This window comes from Leopardus geoffroyi, chromosome E1, assembly GCF_018350155.1.
Source record: "Leopardus geoffroyi isolate Oge1 chromosome E1, O.geoffroyi_Oge1_pat1.0, whole genome shotgun sequence".
Taxonomy (NCBI): domain Eukaryota; kingdom Metazoa; phylum Chordata; class Mammalia; order Carnivora; family Felidae; genus Leopardus; species Leopardus geoffroyi.
Window position 1 is genome coordinate 2,019,297 of NC_059330.1, and position 14,006 is coordinate 2,033,302.

Sequence of the window (14,006 nt, forward strand, 5' to 3'; positions counted from 1 at the left end):
CCTCTCCCTCTTCCGTCCCAGCCGGTCCCATCACCCCTCCCACACTCTAGGTGGGACAGGCGGGACCAAGCGTTTGGGGGAGGCGGGGACGTTCGGAGACCGCCCTAGGTCAACCAGAATACAGAGGCCGAGGGCGCGCCGGAACTACAGCTCCCGGCATGCCCCGAGGCCGGAAGCCCCGCCCGCCCACCTCGCGGTGCATTGTGGAGCAAGAGTCAAGACTAGGTGGGGGCGCCCAGACTCGGGCAGACGGGACCGTGGCGCTGGTTCCGCGCTCGAGGCGGCGGCTGCTCGAGCGGTTCGAAGATGCAGGCGGTACGGACGGCCCCGATCGTGGGGCAGCAGCTGCGGAGGTTGGGGGTCGGAAGGTGTGTGTTCGACAGAAGGGACGGAGCGGGGGTGGCCTCGGACCTGGGGACCGGGCCGGGACTGAAACCCCCGCTCCCCCACAGCTCGTGGCCCCGTGCGCTCCTGGGGCAGCCCCCGCTCGGCCTGGCCCGGCGACCCTATGCCAGTGGGGCGACTCAGGTGAGTGACGGCGGCGTGTGGGAGTGAGGGTCCGCCCCGGCGTCCCCTTCCCCGCCGCCGGCAGGGGTCTCCCTCTCCACCCTGGTCACCTGCCGCCGAAAGTAGGGGAAAGGTCAGGCCAGGGTGCCCTGGTGATGGAATTGGGGGAAAGGTCGCCGCACCCGCCCGACGCCGCCACCCAGCTGTCCCCCTGGACTCTCCTTGGCATCTCGGAAGCCCCTTCCCGGCCTCGCTAACTAAACGTCTCCCCAGGCGGTTCTGGAGAAGTCAGATCCCCTTTCCCCTGAGGCTTCGACCCTGGAGAAGCAGGCCAAGGCGGTAGGTGGCCCCCAGGCCGGGAGGAGCTAAGCCAGGGGCTCACCCACCGCGGACAGCTCCCTGAAACCCCCTTCTCCCTGCGCAGGAATCGAAGTCCTTTGCAGCCGGGATGTTCCGGGGCCAGCTCACCACCGACCAGGTGTTCCCTTACCCCTCTGGTAAGGGGTAGTCACAGCTGGGTGGGGCAAGGCAGCTTCCCTTGACCGCCTGGGCGGCCTGACCAGCCTGTCCTTCCCTGCCCCCACAGTGCTCAACGAGGAGCAGACACAGTTTCTCAAAGAGCTGGTGGGGCCTGTGTCCCGTTTCTTTGAGGTGAGGAGTGACTGGGGCGGGGGAATTGATAGCTTGGTTCCTGATGGGATGGGAGAGGTGCTGAGCAGTTTAAAAGGAGCTTGGTGGCGTCTGGTGACTCAGTCAATTGGGCCTCCAGCTCTCGGTCTCAGCTCTGGTCGTGATGTCTCGGTTCGTGGGTCCTGGCCCTGCCTCAGGCTCTGAGCTGACGGGGTAGACCCTGCTTGGGATTCTTTCCCTGTCTCTGTCCCTCCCCCCACTTGCTCTCTCTCAACATAAACAAACTTAAGAAAAAATTGGAAAAGAAAAAAAAGGAGCTTGGATGCATCCTGTGCCCGCCCTCCCCAGGAGGTCAACGATCCTGCCAAGAACGACATGATGGAGAAGGTGGAGGAGACCACTATACAGGGTCTCAAGGAGCTGGGGGCCTTTGGTCTGCAAGTGCCCAGCGAACTGGGCGGCGTGGGCCTCTGTAACACCCAGGTGAGGGGGGTCCCCTCGGTCACTCCCAGCACCCCAGTCCACCCCAGCTTTGCCGTGATTAAGTTCCTTGCTCACCTGACCCAAGGCTCAGGTCCACCAAATACCTGCCCGTGTTGACCCTCCTAGGATGCACATACCTGTCCCAAACAAATCACCAAACTGGACACAGTCCCTTAGGGCTGTGGACTTCCCCCAGGCTCACAAGTCCTAATGGCAGAGACTGACCATAGGTTAGGAAGCCTCTCTCCCAAGAGCTGGGGAGACACCGGTGTCCCTCTCTATCATGGTGACATTTTGGCTCTCTAGTCACAGTGTGGGCTAGAGAGGTCAGGCCCTGCCTGTGGCCCACACTTCCCTGCTACGGCCCCATGCAGCCAGTAATAGCCCCGGATGCCTGCTTTTCCCTGCAGTACGCCCGCTTAGTGGAGATCGTGGGCACTCATGACCTTGGCGTGGGCATCACCCTGGGGGCCCATCAGAGCATCGGATTCAAAGGCATCCTGCTCTTTGGCACAAAGGCTCAGAAAGAAAAGTACCTCCCCAAACTGGCATCTGGTGAGGCAGCCCCGAGAGACCCAGGGACTGGGGGCATCCTGGGCCAGTGGTACTAAGGTCACCGCACAGCTGGGTGGGTCGGTTGGGCAAGATTCTGGGAAGGTATTGGTGTGCTGGTCGGGAAATGTGAAGAAGGTGAACGGGATGCCAGAGATGTTAAGAAGGAGTTGCCTCTGTGTGTGTGTGTGTGTGTGTGTGTTGGGGGAGGGAAAGGTGCAGTGAGGGGCCTCTGATGCCCATCAGGACCCCGTTTAAAGGCACCGTCTACCTCCAGGGGAGACCATAGCTGCTTTCTGTCTAACCGAGCCCTCCAGTGGGTCGGATGCAGCCTCCATCCGAAGTTCGGCTGTGCCCAGCCCCTGTGGAAAATATTACACCCTCAACGGAAGCAAGATTTGGATCAGGCAATCTTCCCGTTTCTTTTCTCCTGTCCACCTCCACCCAACTCCCGGCCCCCACTGTTCTGTCCTGTCCTCCGCACCCTGACTGGCCCTCCTTTGTCCACAGTAACGGGGGCCTGGCAGATATCTTCACGGTCTTTGCCAAGACACCAGTTACAGATGCAGCCACGGGGGCCGTGAAAGAGAAGATCACAGCTTTTGTGGTGGAAAGGAGCTTTGGAGGTGTTACCCAGTGAGTGGGTTTGGGGAGGAAGGAAAAGGTCAGGCCAGGTTTGGGGGCAGCACAGAGCAGATGGCATCACAGGTCACCCCGGCCGGGGACGTGTGCAAAACCCAAAGAGCCAGACGGCATGTTCTCTTTGGGACCAATCTGCACAGAACCAACATAAAGGTCTGGCTCCCGCAACCAGCGAGCCCAGCATCCGGTGGGCTACATAGCCAGGCGTCCTTCCCCTGTGGGCAGGCAGGGACAGTTGCCCGCACCCTCCCACGCCCTTTCCTGGCCGATGTAATTTCTCCTTGGCTCGTAACAAATGCCCCCCACCCCCCGCCCCCGCGACCTGTTGAGCACACCTCTGCTTCTCCACCCCACCCTGTCACAGCGGGCCCCCGGAGAAGAAGATGGGCATCAAGGCCTCGAACACGGCAGAGGTGTACTTTGACGGAGTACGGGTGCCAGCAGAAAACGTGCTGGGCGAGGTAGGGGGTGGCTTCAAGGTCGCCATGCACATTCTCAACAACGGAAGGTTCGGCATGGCAGCGGCCCTTGCAGGCACCATGAAGGGCATCATCGCTAAGGCGGTGAGTACCATGCCTGGACAGAAGTCACACGGTCCCCCTTCCCATGTGGCCCTGTCCCCTTGAGGGGATTCCGTCCCCCCAGAAACCCCTCCCATGCTGGCAGCTCCCAGGCCTGATCGCTCAGGCCCGTGTGCAGCCCAGCCCCTCTGCCGGGGGGGGCGGGGACACTGGGGTAACCACAGTGGGACCTGTGTGCCTTCTTCCAGGTGGATCACGCTACGAATCGTACCCAGTTTGGGGACAAAATTCACAACTTTGGGCTGATCCAGGAGAAGCTGGCCCGGATGGCTATACTGCACTACGTGACTGAGGTGAGAGTCTTCCCGCGCCGTGCTCCCCAGAGCCCCGGGGCCTTCTTCCCTGTCGTTGGTGTCGGTCGGTCGGACCACGACCCCCAGCAGCACCTGGGGCAGTGGGTCTCCAGCTTCACACCAATGCCCTAGGGGATGCGGGGAGGCGTAGTCAGCTCAGTCGCTGCACGAGGGGGAGAGCCGTGCCGTTCGGAGATGCTTCCAGAAGTAGCTAAAGTTTATTCCACCTGCGCCCCCGCCCCTACCTCTTCACCCCCTTCAAAGAAGTCAGGTGCCCAGAAGCCCCCAGTGAACTGACTCGGGGGACCCAGCGTTTCACCGTGCCTGATGGGTGGAGCTAGAAGGTGAAGGCCAGGGCCACGAGGAGCCAGGGCAGACGCAGGTGGTCGGGTCGAGTCTGACGCACCGCTTTTCCTTTCCGTGTCCCCACCCCGCAACCTCAGTCCATGGCTTACATGGTGAGTGCCAACATGGACCAGGGATCCACGGACTTCCAGATAGAAGCTGCCATCAGTAAGATCTTTGGCTCGGTGAGGTCCCAGGCCCACAGGGCGGGAGTGCCCAGCGTGGGAGCCTGGCTCCAAGACCAGTCTTTACAGGGCTCTCTGTTCCCAGGAGGCAGCCTGGAAGGTGACCGACGAGTGCATCCAGATCATGGGCGGCATGGGCTTCATGAAGGTACAGGCTGGCTCCGTGCCCCGGGAGGCCACGGCTGGGACGGGGGGCGGGGCAGGTGGGTGCACCTCGGCAGGGGTGTACGTTCTGGCTTCCTGTGGCAGGAGCCTGGGGTGGAGCGCGTTCTCCGAGATCTTCGCATCTTCCGGATCTTCGAAGGGACGAACGACATTCTCCGACTGTTTGTGGCTCTGCAGGGCTGTATGGTAAGAGGGAACGGGGTGGGGGTGGAGGGGTGGGAGTAGGGAGAAGAGCACGTCCTGAGCACTAGGCCCTCTCCCCACACAGGACAAAGGAAAGGAACTCTCCGGACTCGGCAATGCTCTGAAGAATCCTTTTGGGAACGCCGGCCTTCTCTTAGGCGAGGCGGGCAAGCAGCTGAGGAGGTCAGCTCAGAGCCGGGGTGGGGCTGGTAGGGGCACGGGGCGGCCACTAACCCGTCACTCTCGCCGTCCTCTCAGGCGGGCAGGGCTGGGCAGTGGCCTGAGTCTCAGCGGCGTCATCCACCAGGAGCTGAGCCGCAGCGGGGAGCTGGTGAGTCGTTGGGCGGGCCTGACGGAGGCGGCGGAGGGCCCGTGCGGCTGGGCTCCCTCCCCCAGCCCCTCTCCTCTCGGGACAGGTGGTGCAGGCCTTGGAGCAGTTCGCCGCCGTGGTGGAGGCCAAGCTGATAAAACACAAGAAGGGGATTGTCAGTGAGTGAGATCTACCCCGTCCCCCCCCCCCACTCCCCCCACTCCCTCTCCCTCCGGCTGACACCTCCCCCCCGCCGTCCCACGTACCCGACAGATGAACAGTTTGTGCTGCAGCGTCTGGCAGACAGTGCCATTGACCTCTACACCATGGTGGTAGTGCTGTCCAGGTGAGGGGGTGGTGTGGGAGGCCTGAGCCGCAGGGGTCCCGGGTCGGGGCTCCCAGCCCAGCTGTGTGGTCTCTTCTTGCCGTGCACCAGGGCCTCGAGATCCCTGAGCGAGGGCCACCCTACAGCCCAGCACGAGAAGATGCTCTGCGACAGCTGGTGTATCGAGGTGAGGCTCGGGGTTCCCGAGGGCGCGCGGGGGGCCGGAGGCGCAGGCCTGGACCTCTCCTGCCCTCTCCCCAGGCGGCCGCGCGGGTCCGGGAGACCATGACCGCTCTGCAGTCTGACCCGCAGCAACAGGAGCTCTTCCGGAACTTCAAAAGCATCTCCACGGCCTTGGTGGAGCGAGGCGGTGTGGTCACCAGCAACCCCCTCGGCTTCTGAGGACTCCCCGCCACCTGCCCGCCTGCCCCCCCTGTGCCTTCTCCCAAGCCAAAGCCCAGCCCCCTCGTTCTGCCTTAAGGAGGGCCTGGCCCCCGGGCGGCGGCTGCTCTCGGAGGCCCACTGCCTGCCTCACAAGTAAAGGTTCTCACCAGCCGTGCCTCCCTGCTGCCTCAGTTCTCTCCCTCACTGCCTGCCTCCCTCCCAAAGAAAGGAACCAGAGGCGTGCGCAGTTGGCCTCTATTGCTTTATTTGGTGTCTTATACAGGTGACTAAATAAATAGAGTAACAAAAGCAGCTACACGGGCTCCCGAGACCGAACACCCCACCTTCCTTTGCTGTCTAGGGTGCCCAGCCCTTCCTCCTCCCAGGGTACCGCTGACCACCGCTACCCTGCACAGGACAGAGTTGGACGGACAGAGGAGGAGGTCACATTTCGGGGCTGGGAAGGGCCCAGGAGATAAAGGTTCTTCATATAAAAAGAGAAACATCTACTAAAAAAATAGTCGAAAAAACATACGAAAGTCTACTTCAACCCCCCCCCCCAAAAGGCGTACAAAAACAGTAAAGCTAAAAATAACCCAAGGTCCCTTGCGCACCCCCGGAGGGAAAGGGGAGGAACCAGGCACTGCTGGTGAGAGTCCCAGGGGCGGCCGCCTCCCAGCAGCCCACAGGCTGGGCTGAGCTGGGCCAGAGGAGTGCCAGGCACGTGACGGACGAGACCCCCCGGCACGGGACAGAAGCACCAAGCGCTGACTGGACAGGCCCGCCACGTGCTCTACATAACATCCACAAAGAACTCACTGGGGTTGCCCATGGCCATGTGGAAGCTCTGACGGCTGGCGGTCAGCTCCGGGGGCACAGAGCCCAGGTCTCTGACCGGAGGTGCCCCCGGGGGCTGCACTGCTGGAGGCACGGGGGGTGGGGGCGGGGGCACCATGACCACCATCATGGGATTGTAGGGGAGGGCCATGCCAGGGGGTGGTCCGTAGGGATGCAGCCCGGGGTGGGCTCGGAGATTGGGCGCACCCCCCGAAGAGCCTCTGGAAGGGGGCGGGCCCCCATCACCAGCCCCACCAGGGTCCCCGCCCCGCCGAAGGCTGCCCCCCCGGGTGGAGGGCTCGGACTCACTGCCGCTGCCGGACTTGGACTCGGGGGCCCGCTCCTCAGGCCTCCCCGTACGCCCCGCCCCCCCGTCGCTCCGTGTTGACCCACTGCTCCGGCTCCCTGTGGGGTGGAGGAGAGGAGGCCAACTGAGCCCTAGCCCAGCGGCCCCGGGTCACCCCCCCCCACCCCCCGCCCCTGCACCAGCCTCTCCTGCCTGCATCCCCCCCGGCCCCGCCGCTGGCATCTAGCCGCGACTTACCCTCGCTGTGCTGGCTGCTGGCACTGCCCCCGCCGTAGGTGTAGGATGAGAGCTCATGGTAGGGTGGAGGCTGGGGGCTGTATGGGTGCGGGGCCGGGTACTGGTAGGAGAAGGTGGGCAGCAGGGGCCACGGGGTCGCCCCAGGCAGAGGGGCCAAGGTGTCCTGGTCCGAAGCCCCGCTGGAACCGTCATCGTTCAGGGACAGGTTGACCAGGTCTGGAGAGCGAGAGGGAGACCTGCAGTCACTGCCTCCAGTGGCCAGGACGCAAAGGTGGTGAACGGAGGGAAACCGGGCACTGCTTCCCCAGAACCATCCACGACGGGGGGCGGAGACGAGGGCCTCTGACAGGAAACACCCACCCCTCTGCCGCGGTCAGGGCAGAGTTCACCCAGGGCCCCGAGTCCCACGCTCTCCTGAGACTCAGGAGACTCTGCTCCCCCCAGCACACAGCCCTGCACGTGGCGCACGGCTTGAGAGGCAGGACGCAAGTGGACGTTGGCTGGGGCGGGGCCTGACGCAGGACACACACTGCTCAAGTGACCACGGGCACCCTGGCGGGCTGTGGGCCGGAGACAGGAAGGGGCGGGGATGGGGGTGGGGGGGGGGGCACTTACAGCTCTCACAGCCGCCACTGAGGTCCCCGAACACGTAATAGCACTGCTCAGAGAAGGTGATTTTGTTCACCGTGTGTCGAATGAGGCCAGCCTTGAGCAACCCGCTGGCGTATTTGCGGGCCTCCCGGCGCTCAGGAAAGCCTTCCACGTGATGGTAAAGCCAGTCAACTACGTCCGAGCCTGGGGGCGCACGGAGCAGAAAAGCGCTCAGGTTTTCCTCCCCAACTGCTGCCTCACCCCTGCCTGGGCCCTTCCCAGCCTGGGCCTCCTGCCCCGCCCCCTCCCCAGCACCACCTGCCCAGAGACCGGAGCTACCCAGGAAGGCGTTAGGGATGGTGATCTTGAGCCACATGCGGTCCCGAACTTCCAGGCCAGATTCGGGAGCTGCCATGGCCTTAGTCACAGACGCCATGTCTGTGTGGATGGAGAGACCCCGCCCCTCACAACCTGTCAGAGAAAGGAGGCGGCAGGGTAGGGCCCCAGCACCACGGAGAGGCCTCCCGGGGAGGGGAGAGAGGCGGGGCTGGGGGCTCACCGTCAGGCAGAGAGGACCCCGATGTCATGGTGCTCATGGACGAGGAGCCCGGATAGGCTGGGAAGGTGCCCGTCAGCGCAGCGGAGTGGGACACCCAGGCAGCGGGGTCAATGGGCTGGATGGGCTCATCTGGGACAGAGGAGGCCCCCGAGACGGATGCTTCCCCGGCCCTCCCCGACTCATACTCCCATCCTGCCTCCCTCCCAACCCTCCCCCACCGCCTCCCGCCACGTGGAGGCACAACCCCGACCCCTGCTCTCTTGCCCAGGCAGCCACAGACCCTCCCCGGCGCCACTCACTCCGAGGAAGGGTGAAGTAGGCCTGGGGAGAGGGATCCCAGCACTTGGCCACCGTCAGCACGATGGGGCTGTGGGAGGGGAGAAGCGGTCAGGCGGGGGTGGCTGGCAAGGGCTCGGGAGCGTGCGGGCCTGGAACTGACGGGCTGAGGGACAGGACGCAGAAGACACCAGAGACAGAGGGACCCACCAACGCAGACCAGTCTAGAAATGCCGCTGAGTGTAAGTCCGGGAACCAGAGAGCTAACCGATGCGGTTCACGAACCCGCATACACGCGTGCGCACGCACACGAGGTGGGGGGACCGAATGGAGCAGTGACAGCAAGGCAGGAGAACAATGCCCTCCGGGGAGACCGAGGACGGGGCGTCGGAGGCGCCGGCCACCTTCTAGGTCACGATCTGAGCCGGGCAGACACAGGCACCCCCACGCCACGGTTACTTGTCACGTCACATGGTCCCACCTCGCGCTCTCAGGACACGCGTGATGTCACGCCCCCGCTAACCGAGACGCCGCCACCACTAGGAGAGCAGACCCAGGCCGGGCCAGCGGCTCACCCCGGCTTGTGCACGATGTCCCGCAGCACCCGCACCGCGTCGTCATTGCTCATGTTCTCGAAGTTCACGTCGTTCACCTGGAAGCCGGGCCAGCGGGTCAGAGGCCGCCGGGGGCCCCCAACCCTACCCCCCGCCCCGGGGCCCAGGACCAGCGCACCTGCAGCAACATGTCGCCCGGCTCGATGCGCCCGTCGGCCGCCACGGCGCCCCCCTTCATGATGGAGCCGATGTAGATGCCGCCGTCGCCCCGCTCGTTGCTCTGGCCCACGATGGAGATGCCCAGGAAGTTGTACTTCTCTGCGGAGGGGGCGCGGGTGACCGGGGACAGCCCGCCGCGCGCCCCCCGGGCCCCCGCAGACCCGGCCCCCGCCCGGGCTCCCCCGTACCCATGTTGAGCGTGACCGTGATGATGTTGAGGGACATGGTGGAGTCGGTGACGCTGCTGAAGGACGAGGCCTGTCGGGGAAACGGGGAAGGAGCCGCACTGCCTCCGACGACCCAGGGACGGGCCCCGGGGTGCTCGCTTCCTGTGCCCTCGTACCCCCTGAACCAAGGCCCCCGACTTCTCCGAGGGCCAGCTGTCCCGTGAGAGCCCCCTCACCCTCTCCAGGCGGGGCGGCCGCTGCTTCCTCCGCCGCCGGTGGCGCTTCAGGAGGCGGGAGGCGCTGCTCTGCTCCGTGGAGCTGCTGAACCTGTCGGGAGGCGGAGGCAGTCACGGGGCAGGGGGGGTGGGGGAAAGGGGAGGAAGGGAGGATGAGCAGAGGAGGGACAGGAGGAGGAGGAGGAGGAGGACAGGAGGATGAGCGGTGCCCTACCTGCTCATGGTGTCGTCGTCGTCAGAGTCGCCCAGGCTGGTGCTCTCCAGCTCGCTGGTCATGAGCGTCGAGGAGCTCTCGTACCCGGCCAGGTGGCGCTCCAGCCTCGAGGGGCCGCCAGGCCTGTGGCCCCCCGCTGAGCATGAACAGGAACCTCAGGAAGCTGTCCCCCCTCCTCACTCCCACCACCACCCTCCCCGGGCTCCCGGAGGACCCGGCCTCGGGCCCGCCCCCCCTCACCGCCGTGCTCACTGCTGTCTCTCCTGCGAGGCCGTTCCCGCCGCAGAGACACCACCGACTCCGTTTCCGTCTCGGGCTCCAGGTTTTCCCGGCTGCTGGACACGTTAGGGCTGGACGGGCAGAGACGGTTCGCAGCCCGCATCAGTGGGCTGGGGCTCCACGTCCTCGACTCCCTCCCCTGGACTCAAGGATCCCCAATCTCACTGGAAGGATGGAGGTCTGGAGTCGCCAATGCCACTGGTCCTCTCCGGCGGCAAAGGGGGTAACGGTGGCGGCGGTGGCGCCAGCTCGGTCCGAGGCTCGTGGGCTGGGGGAGCCACCTCGGGTTGGGGGTTATCCGATGACACCAGCTGAAAAGTACAAAGACAGAAACTGGCTCGACCCGGAAGTGAGGCGTCCCAGGACGGGGAGAGGGGCAGGGGGTGGTGGGTCTGAGCGAGGACGGGGCTTGGGATGAGCACAGAGACAGCAGGGGCTGGCAGTACGGGCCCCAGAGGAGGCTGATGGGCCGCGGCTGGCTCTCCAAGCCGCCGAGGAAGCAAAGAGCCAGGGCCTCCAACGAGTGGGCCGGGGACACTGAGGCTCAGAGCGCCCGGCGGCGTGAGAGGGACGGCCGCTCACCCAGGACACCACCCTTCCGTTGAAGCAGGGGAGGCGGGCGCTGTCATCCGAAATCTCCTCCTTCACCACCCTGCCGAGAGAGGGCACAAAGGCCGGTGAGACTGGCCTCACCACCCCCCCCCACCCCAACACACCGCCAATTCAAACCTCCTGACCCGCATCCATGGAGCTCGGGGGCGCCGACTTTCTCCAGCCCTGACCCAGTCCTCTTCCCTGACGCTGAAACCCTTCGCTTGCACACCTACGGGGTCTCCCCATTCGCTCCCTTTCCTTCCTTCTCTCCCCAACTCATCCTCCGGGCTCAATGCTGCTCCAAAGATTTCCCGGGGTCCGCTTCCAACTCCTCACTCGGATCTCAGAGACCGTCCTGTCCCCTTGGGTGACCCTACGGGTAGGTCTGTCTCACCTTAGGAGCCTTGCCGGCACCTCCCCCAACCCCCACCCCACTCCTCACACCCTGTCCCCAAAACCTTTGGCCCCGAGGCCTCTAGTCTCACGTTTTCCTTGCTTTTCTCTCTCTCCCTCCCTCCCAGAGAGCTCTCCAAATGGGCTACTTTTCCCCACGCGAAAACACCCGCTAGACCAAAAATGGTACCTCCTCACTAGGCGGGGCCCTCCCAGGGACAGACGAACCCCAGCCGTGACCCGCCCCCCTGTGCTTCCCACAGGTCTCTGCACCAAGCAACCTGTCTTGCCTGACAGACCCCAAAGCCCAGCGTCAGGATGGACACGACTCGCTCCTTCTTCTCACCCACCACGTGAAATCACGGCCGCCTGTTCTGTTCGGCACCTTGTCCTGGCCACACAGCGACAGACCGGACACTTGTTAAGCGCCAACAAACGATGGCTGAATAAATACACGAACTACGAGAATCTCTGCCCTCAACGGGTTCTCTCTCTCACACGCACACATTCTCACCTCCAAATTCGAACGGCCTGTCTCATTAACCCTCTGGCTTAACGTGGTTCTAGAAGCCCGGATATGTGACATCTTAGTCCCATTTGTTACCAATGGGACAACTCAGCCCAATCACTGTCAATCAATCTTGATACAACACAGGATGTTTTGTAACATAATTCAGTCTCTGCGTAACCCAGTCTGGTAAATCACTCCGTCTTATGTCACACCATAACCTCACTTGTGGACAGGTCAGACCCGACATTATTGACGACGGTACCAACTTACTGAAAAGCTACCGTGCGCCACACTCCTATGTGAGATTTTCTATACTAACTACGTCAACATACTGCTAACGAACAGTAGAACCTTGATTTAAATCCCAGCCAAGTCCCAGGGGGCGCCTGGGTGGCTCGGTTGGTTGAGCATCCAACTTCGGCTCAGGTCATGATCTCACGGTTCCTGAGTTCGGGCTCCACATCGGGCTCGCTGCTGTCAGTGCAGAGCCTGCTTCAGATCCTCTGCTCCCCATCTCTTTCCCCCTCCCCCTCTTGCTCTTTCCGTCTCTCTCTCTCAAAGTCAACCAATCAATCAGTCAACCCCAGGTAACTCCCAAGATAATACCGCCTTCCCAACATCCAACAAACAGTCTTTCTCGGTAGAAGCCAGTCTGTTCGGCTATCCATAGAAGCCAGACTGCCCCAGTCTAATCCAGCCTGCCTTCAAGAGCTGAAGGTGGAGGGCTCCGTCTCAAGAGCTATAAACCCAAAAGGGCTCACTGTGTATTAAAAATCCTAGTCGAGTCCAGAATGACCCAAATTACTCCAGAATAGCCCAATATATTTTAGAAACAGCCGAGAATGTTCTCACATGCAGCTGTCTGTACCAATATAGAGCGGATTGTCCCTATATAGTTGTCCGTGCTGGCATAGACCCCCCCAAAGCCCTGCTTCTCTGCCCCTGTACTGAGGCTCAATAAAAACCAAACCCCAGCAAAAACTAACATCAACCAATACAACCCAGTAGAGACCAGGGTGGCCCAAGTTTTTCCCAGACAGCCTCATCTACCCCATGGCAGCCTAGAACATCCCAATACAGCATTCTTTGCATTAGTACATACCAGAACGTCCCCAAACAATCCTGTCTGCTCTAATACAGTTCAGGATGTCCCAAATTGCCCCAACACAAATCAATCTATACCCGAAGATTCCACGACATCCCTCATAGCCTGTGTTCTACAGGACTGCTCGGAATACAGGATGGGTGAATTCAGCACCTCCCCAAATAAAGCACTGTGTCCCACTCTATTCCAGGATAGCCTAATCTCCCCTAATCTGGTTTAGCACAGCCCAGTCTGTCATCCTACAGCGCCGAGGGCCCCAATCTGTCCAAGCATAACCTTGCCCGTCCTGGGATAGGCAATCTAACCCCAGCATAACACAATCTGCTCCACTAGAACCCAGAAAACCCATTATGGCCCAGAGCAGAACTGTGCCCCTCGATATTGCCCAATCCACGCCAGCACGGCCCCCCATCGGCTGCAATCTAGGCCTCGCGCTCACCCGAAATCCTGATCCATTGACTTGAAAAAGTACTTAGCGCCCGCGGGCCGCTGCAGGACGCTTTTGAAATCGCCCAGGGTGATGCGCTCCGCGGGGACGGGAATCTTCACCAGGTACGGGGTCTCTTCTTCATCCAGGTGGTAAATCACCTTCGTCTCCCCGACACCACCGCCCCCCGCGCCGCTGCCCGCCATGGTCTCGCCCGCGCGCTCCCGGGCTCCGCCGCCCACCCAAAGGGGCGAAGCGCCCCCGCCGCGCCTGCGCACACCCGCCACCCGACGCGCGAGACGACCAGGACCGGCCCGGCGCCGGAGAGGGGCAGCGGGGCGGAGGGCGGGGGGCAGCGGGGTGGCGGCCGAGGGAAGGGGGGACGGGCCGTAGGGCTCGACCCGAGGCCGTAGACGCCGCCGCCGCCTCCTCCTCCGCCGCCGCCGCGCGCCACCGCCGCCGACGTCGCGGGCGCCCTTCAGCACCCCGCCCACCTCTCCCCATGTCACGTGGTCCGCGTCGGCCCGCCCTCCGCCACGTGACCCCTCCCGGTCACGTGACCTCCCGGCTCCTCCCAGGGCCCCTGACACGTGATCGTTGCTTTCAGCAACGGTCTCCCAACCCTCAACGGCCCCGCCCCCGAATGTGTCCCCACCCGCGTCCACCCGGCCTCTGCCCCCCCACCCCGCCCCCCCCACCAGCACCCACCCTGCTCTGCTCCGCTCAGGCGGGGTGCTCCGGGCAAGTCTGATCCCCTGGAGCGTGCGTGTCGGGGGAGCGGATGGGGGGGTGTGGGGGTCCCGGACTGGGGGGAGGGGGGAAGGCGCGCCGCCAGGTCGTGGAGGTGGGTTTCGGCCCCACTCCCAGCCAGTCTTCGGTCAGCTTTTCCCAAGCCTCCCGCCCAAGCAGGACAGT

General features: G+C 63.4%; 2 protein-coding genes and 1 long non-coding RNA gene across 6 annotated transcripts; 2 read left to right on the forward strand and 1 right to left on the reverse strand.

Annotated features, from left to right (window-relative positions):
* Nucleotides 1–185: 185 nt before the first annotated feature.
* On the forward strand, nt 186–5,897 carry ACADVL (acyl-CoA dehydrogenase very long chain). Of its 3 annotated transcripts, XM_045490186.1 has the most exons (20): nt 186–368; nt 453–528; nt 781–846; nt 932–1,004; nt 1,094–1,158; nt 1,486–1,620; nt 2,031–2,175; nt 2,450–2,579; nt 2,683–2,808; nt 3,179–3,377; nt 3,584–3,688; nt 4,132–4,218; nt 4,304–4,366; nt 4,468–4,569; nt 4,652–4,749; nt 4,825–4,897; nt 4,983–5,055; nt 5,150–5,222; nt 5,313–5,388; nt 5,463–5,897. In XM_045490186.1, the coding sequence occupies exons 1-20, from the start codon at nt 307–309 to the stop codon at nt 5,601–5,603; spliced, it is 1,968 nt and encodes a 655-aa protein (XP_045346142.1). In that variant the 5' UTR covers nt 186–306; the 3' UTR covers nt 5,604–5,897. The 3 variants fall into 3 exon arrangements, 2 of the variants coding, with proteins under 2 accessions (XP_045346142.1, XP_045346141.1); XM_045490185.1 differs by having other exon boundaries at nt 202–368; nt 4,652–4,897; nt 5,463–5,760; XR_006715287.1 differs by lacking the exon at nt 5,150–5,222 and having other exon boundaries at nt 201–368; nt 4,652–4,897; nt 5,463–5,536.
* On the reverse strand, nt 5,831–13,590 carry DVL2 (dishevelled segment polarity protein 2). Of its 2 annotated transcripts, none has more exons than XM_045490184.1 (15): nt 13,104–13,590; nt 10,644–10,713; nt 10,227–10,372; nt 10,035–10,132; nt 9,783–9,918; nt 9,569–9,659; nt 9,354–9,423; nt 9,125–9,264; nt 8,968–9,044; nt 8,416–8,483; nt 8,117–8,245; nt 7,897–8,028; nt 7,582–7,761; nt 6,967–7,182; nt 5,831–6,827 (listed from the first exon to the last, which is right to left on the reverse strand). In XM_045490184.1, exons 1-15 carry the CDS (start codon nt 13,295–13,297, stop codon nt 6,379–6,381), a joined length of 2,196 nt encoding a protein of 731 aa, XP_045346140.1. In that variant the 5' UTR covers nt 13,298–13,590; the 3' UTR covers nt 5,831–6,378. The 2 variants fall into 2 exon arrangements, with proteins under 2 accessions (XP_045346140.1, XP_045346138.1); XM_045490182.1 differs by having other exon boundaries at nt 10,023–10,132; nt 13,104–13,583.
* LOC123604303 lies at nt 10,899–11,516 on the forward strand. Its single transcript, XR_006715288.1, has 2 exons — nt 10,899–11,034; nt 11,312–11,516. It is a non-coding gene; the product is annotated as an uncharacterized LOC123604303 (long non-coding RNA).
* Nucleotides 13,591–14,006: the final 416 nt, after the last annotated feature.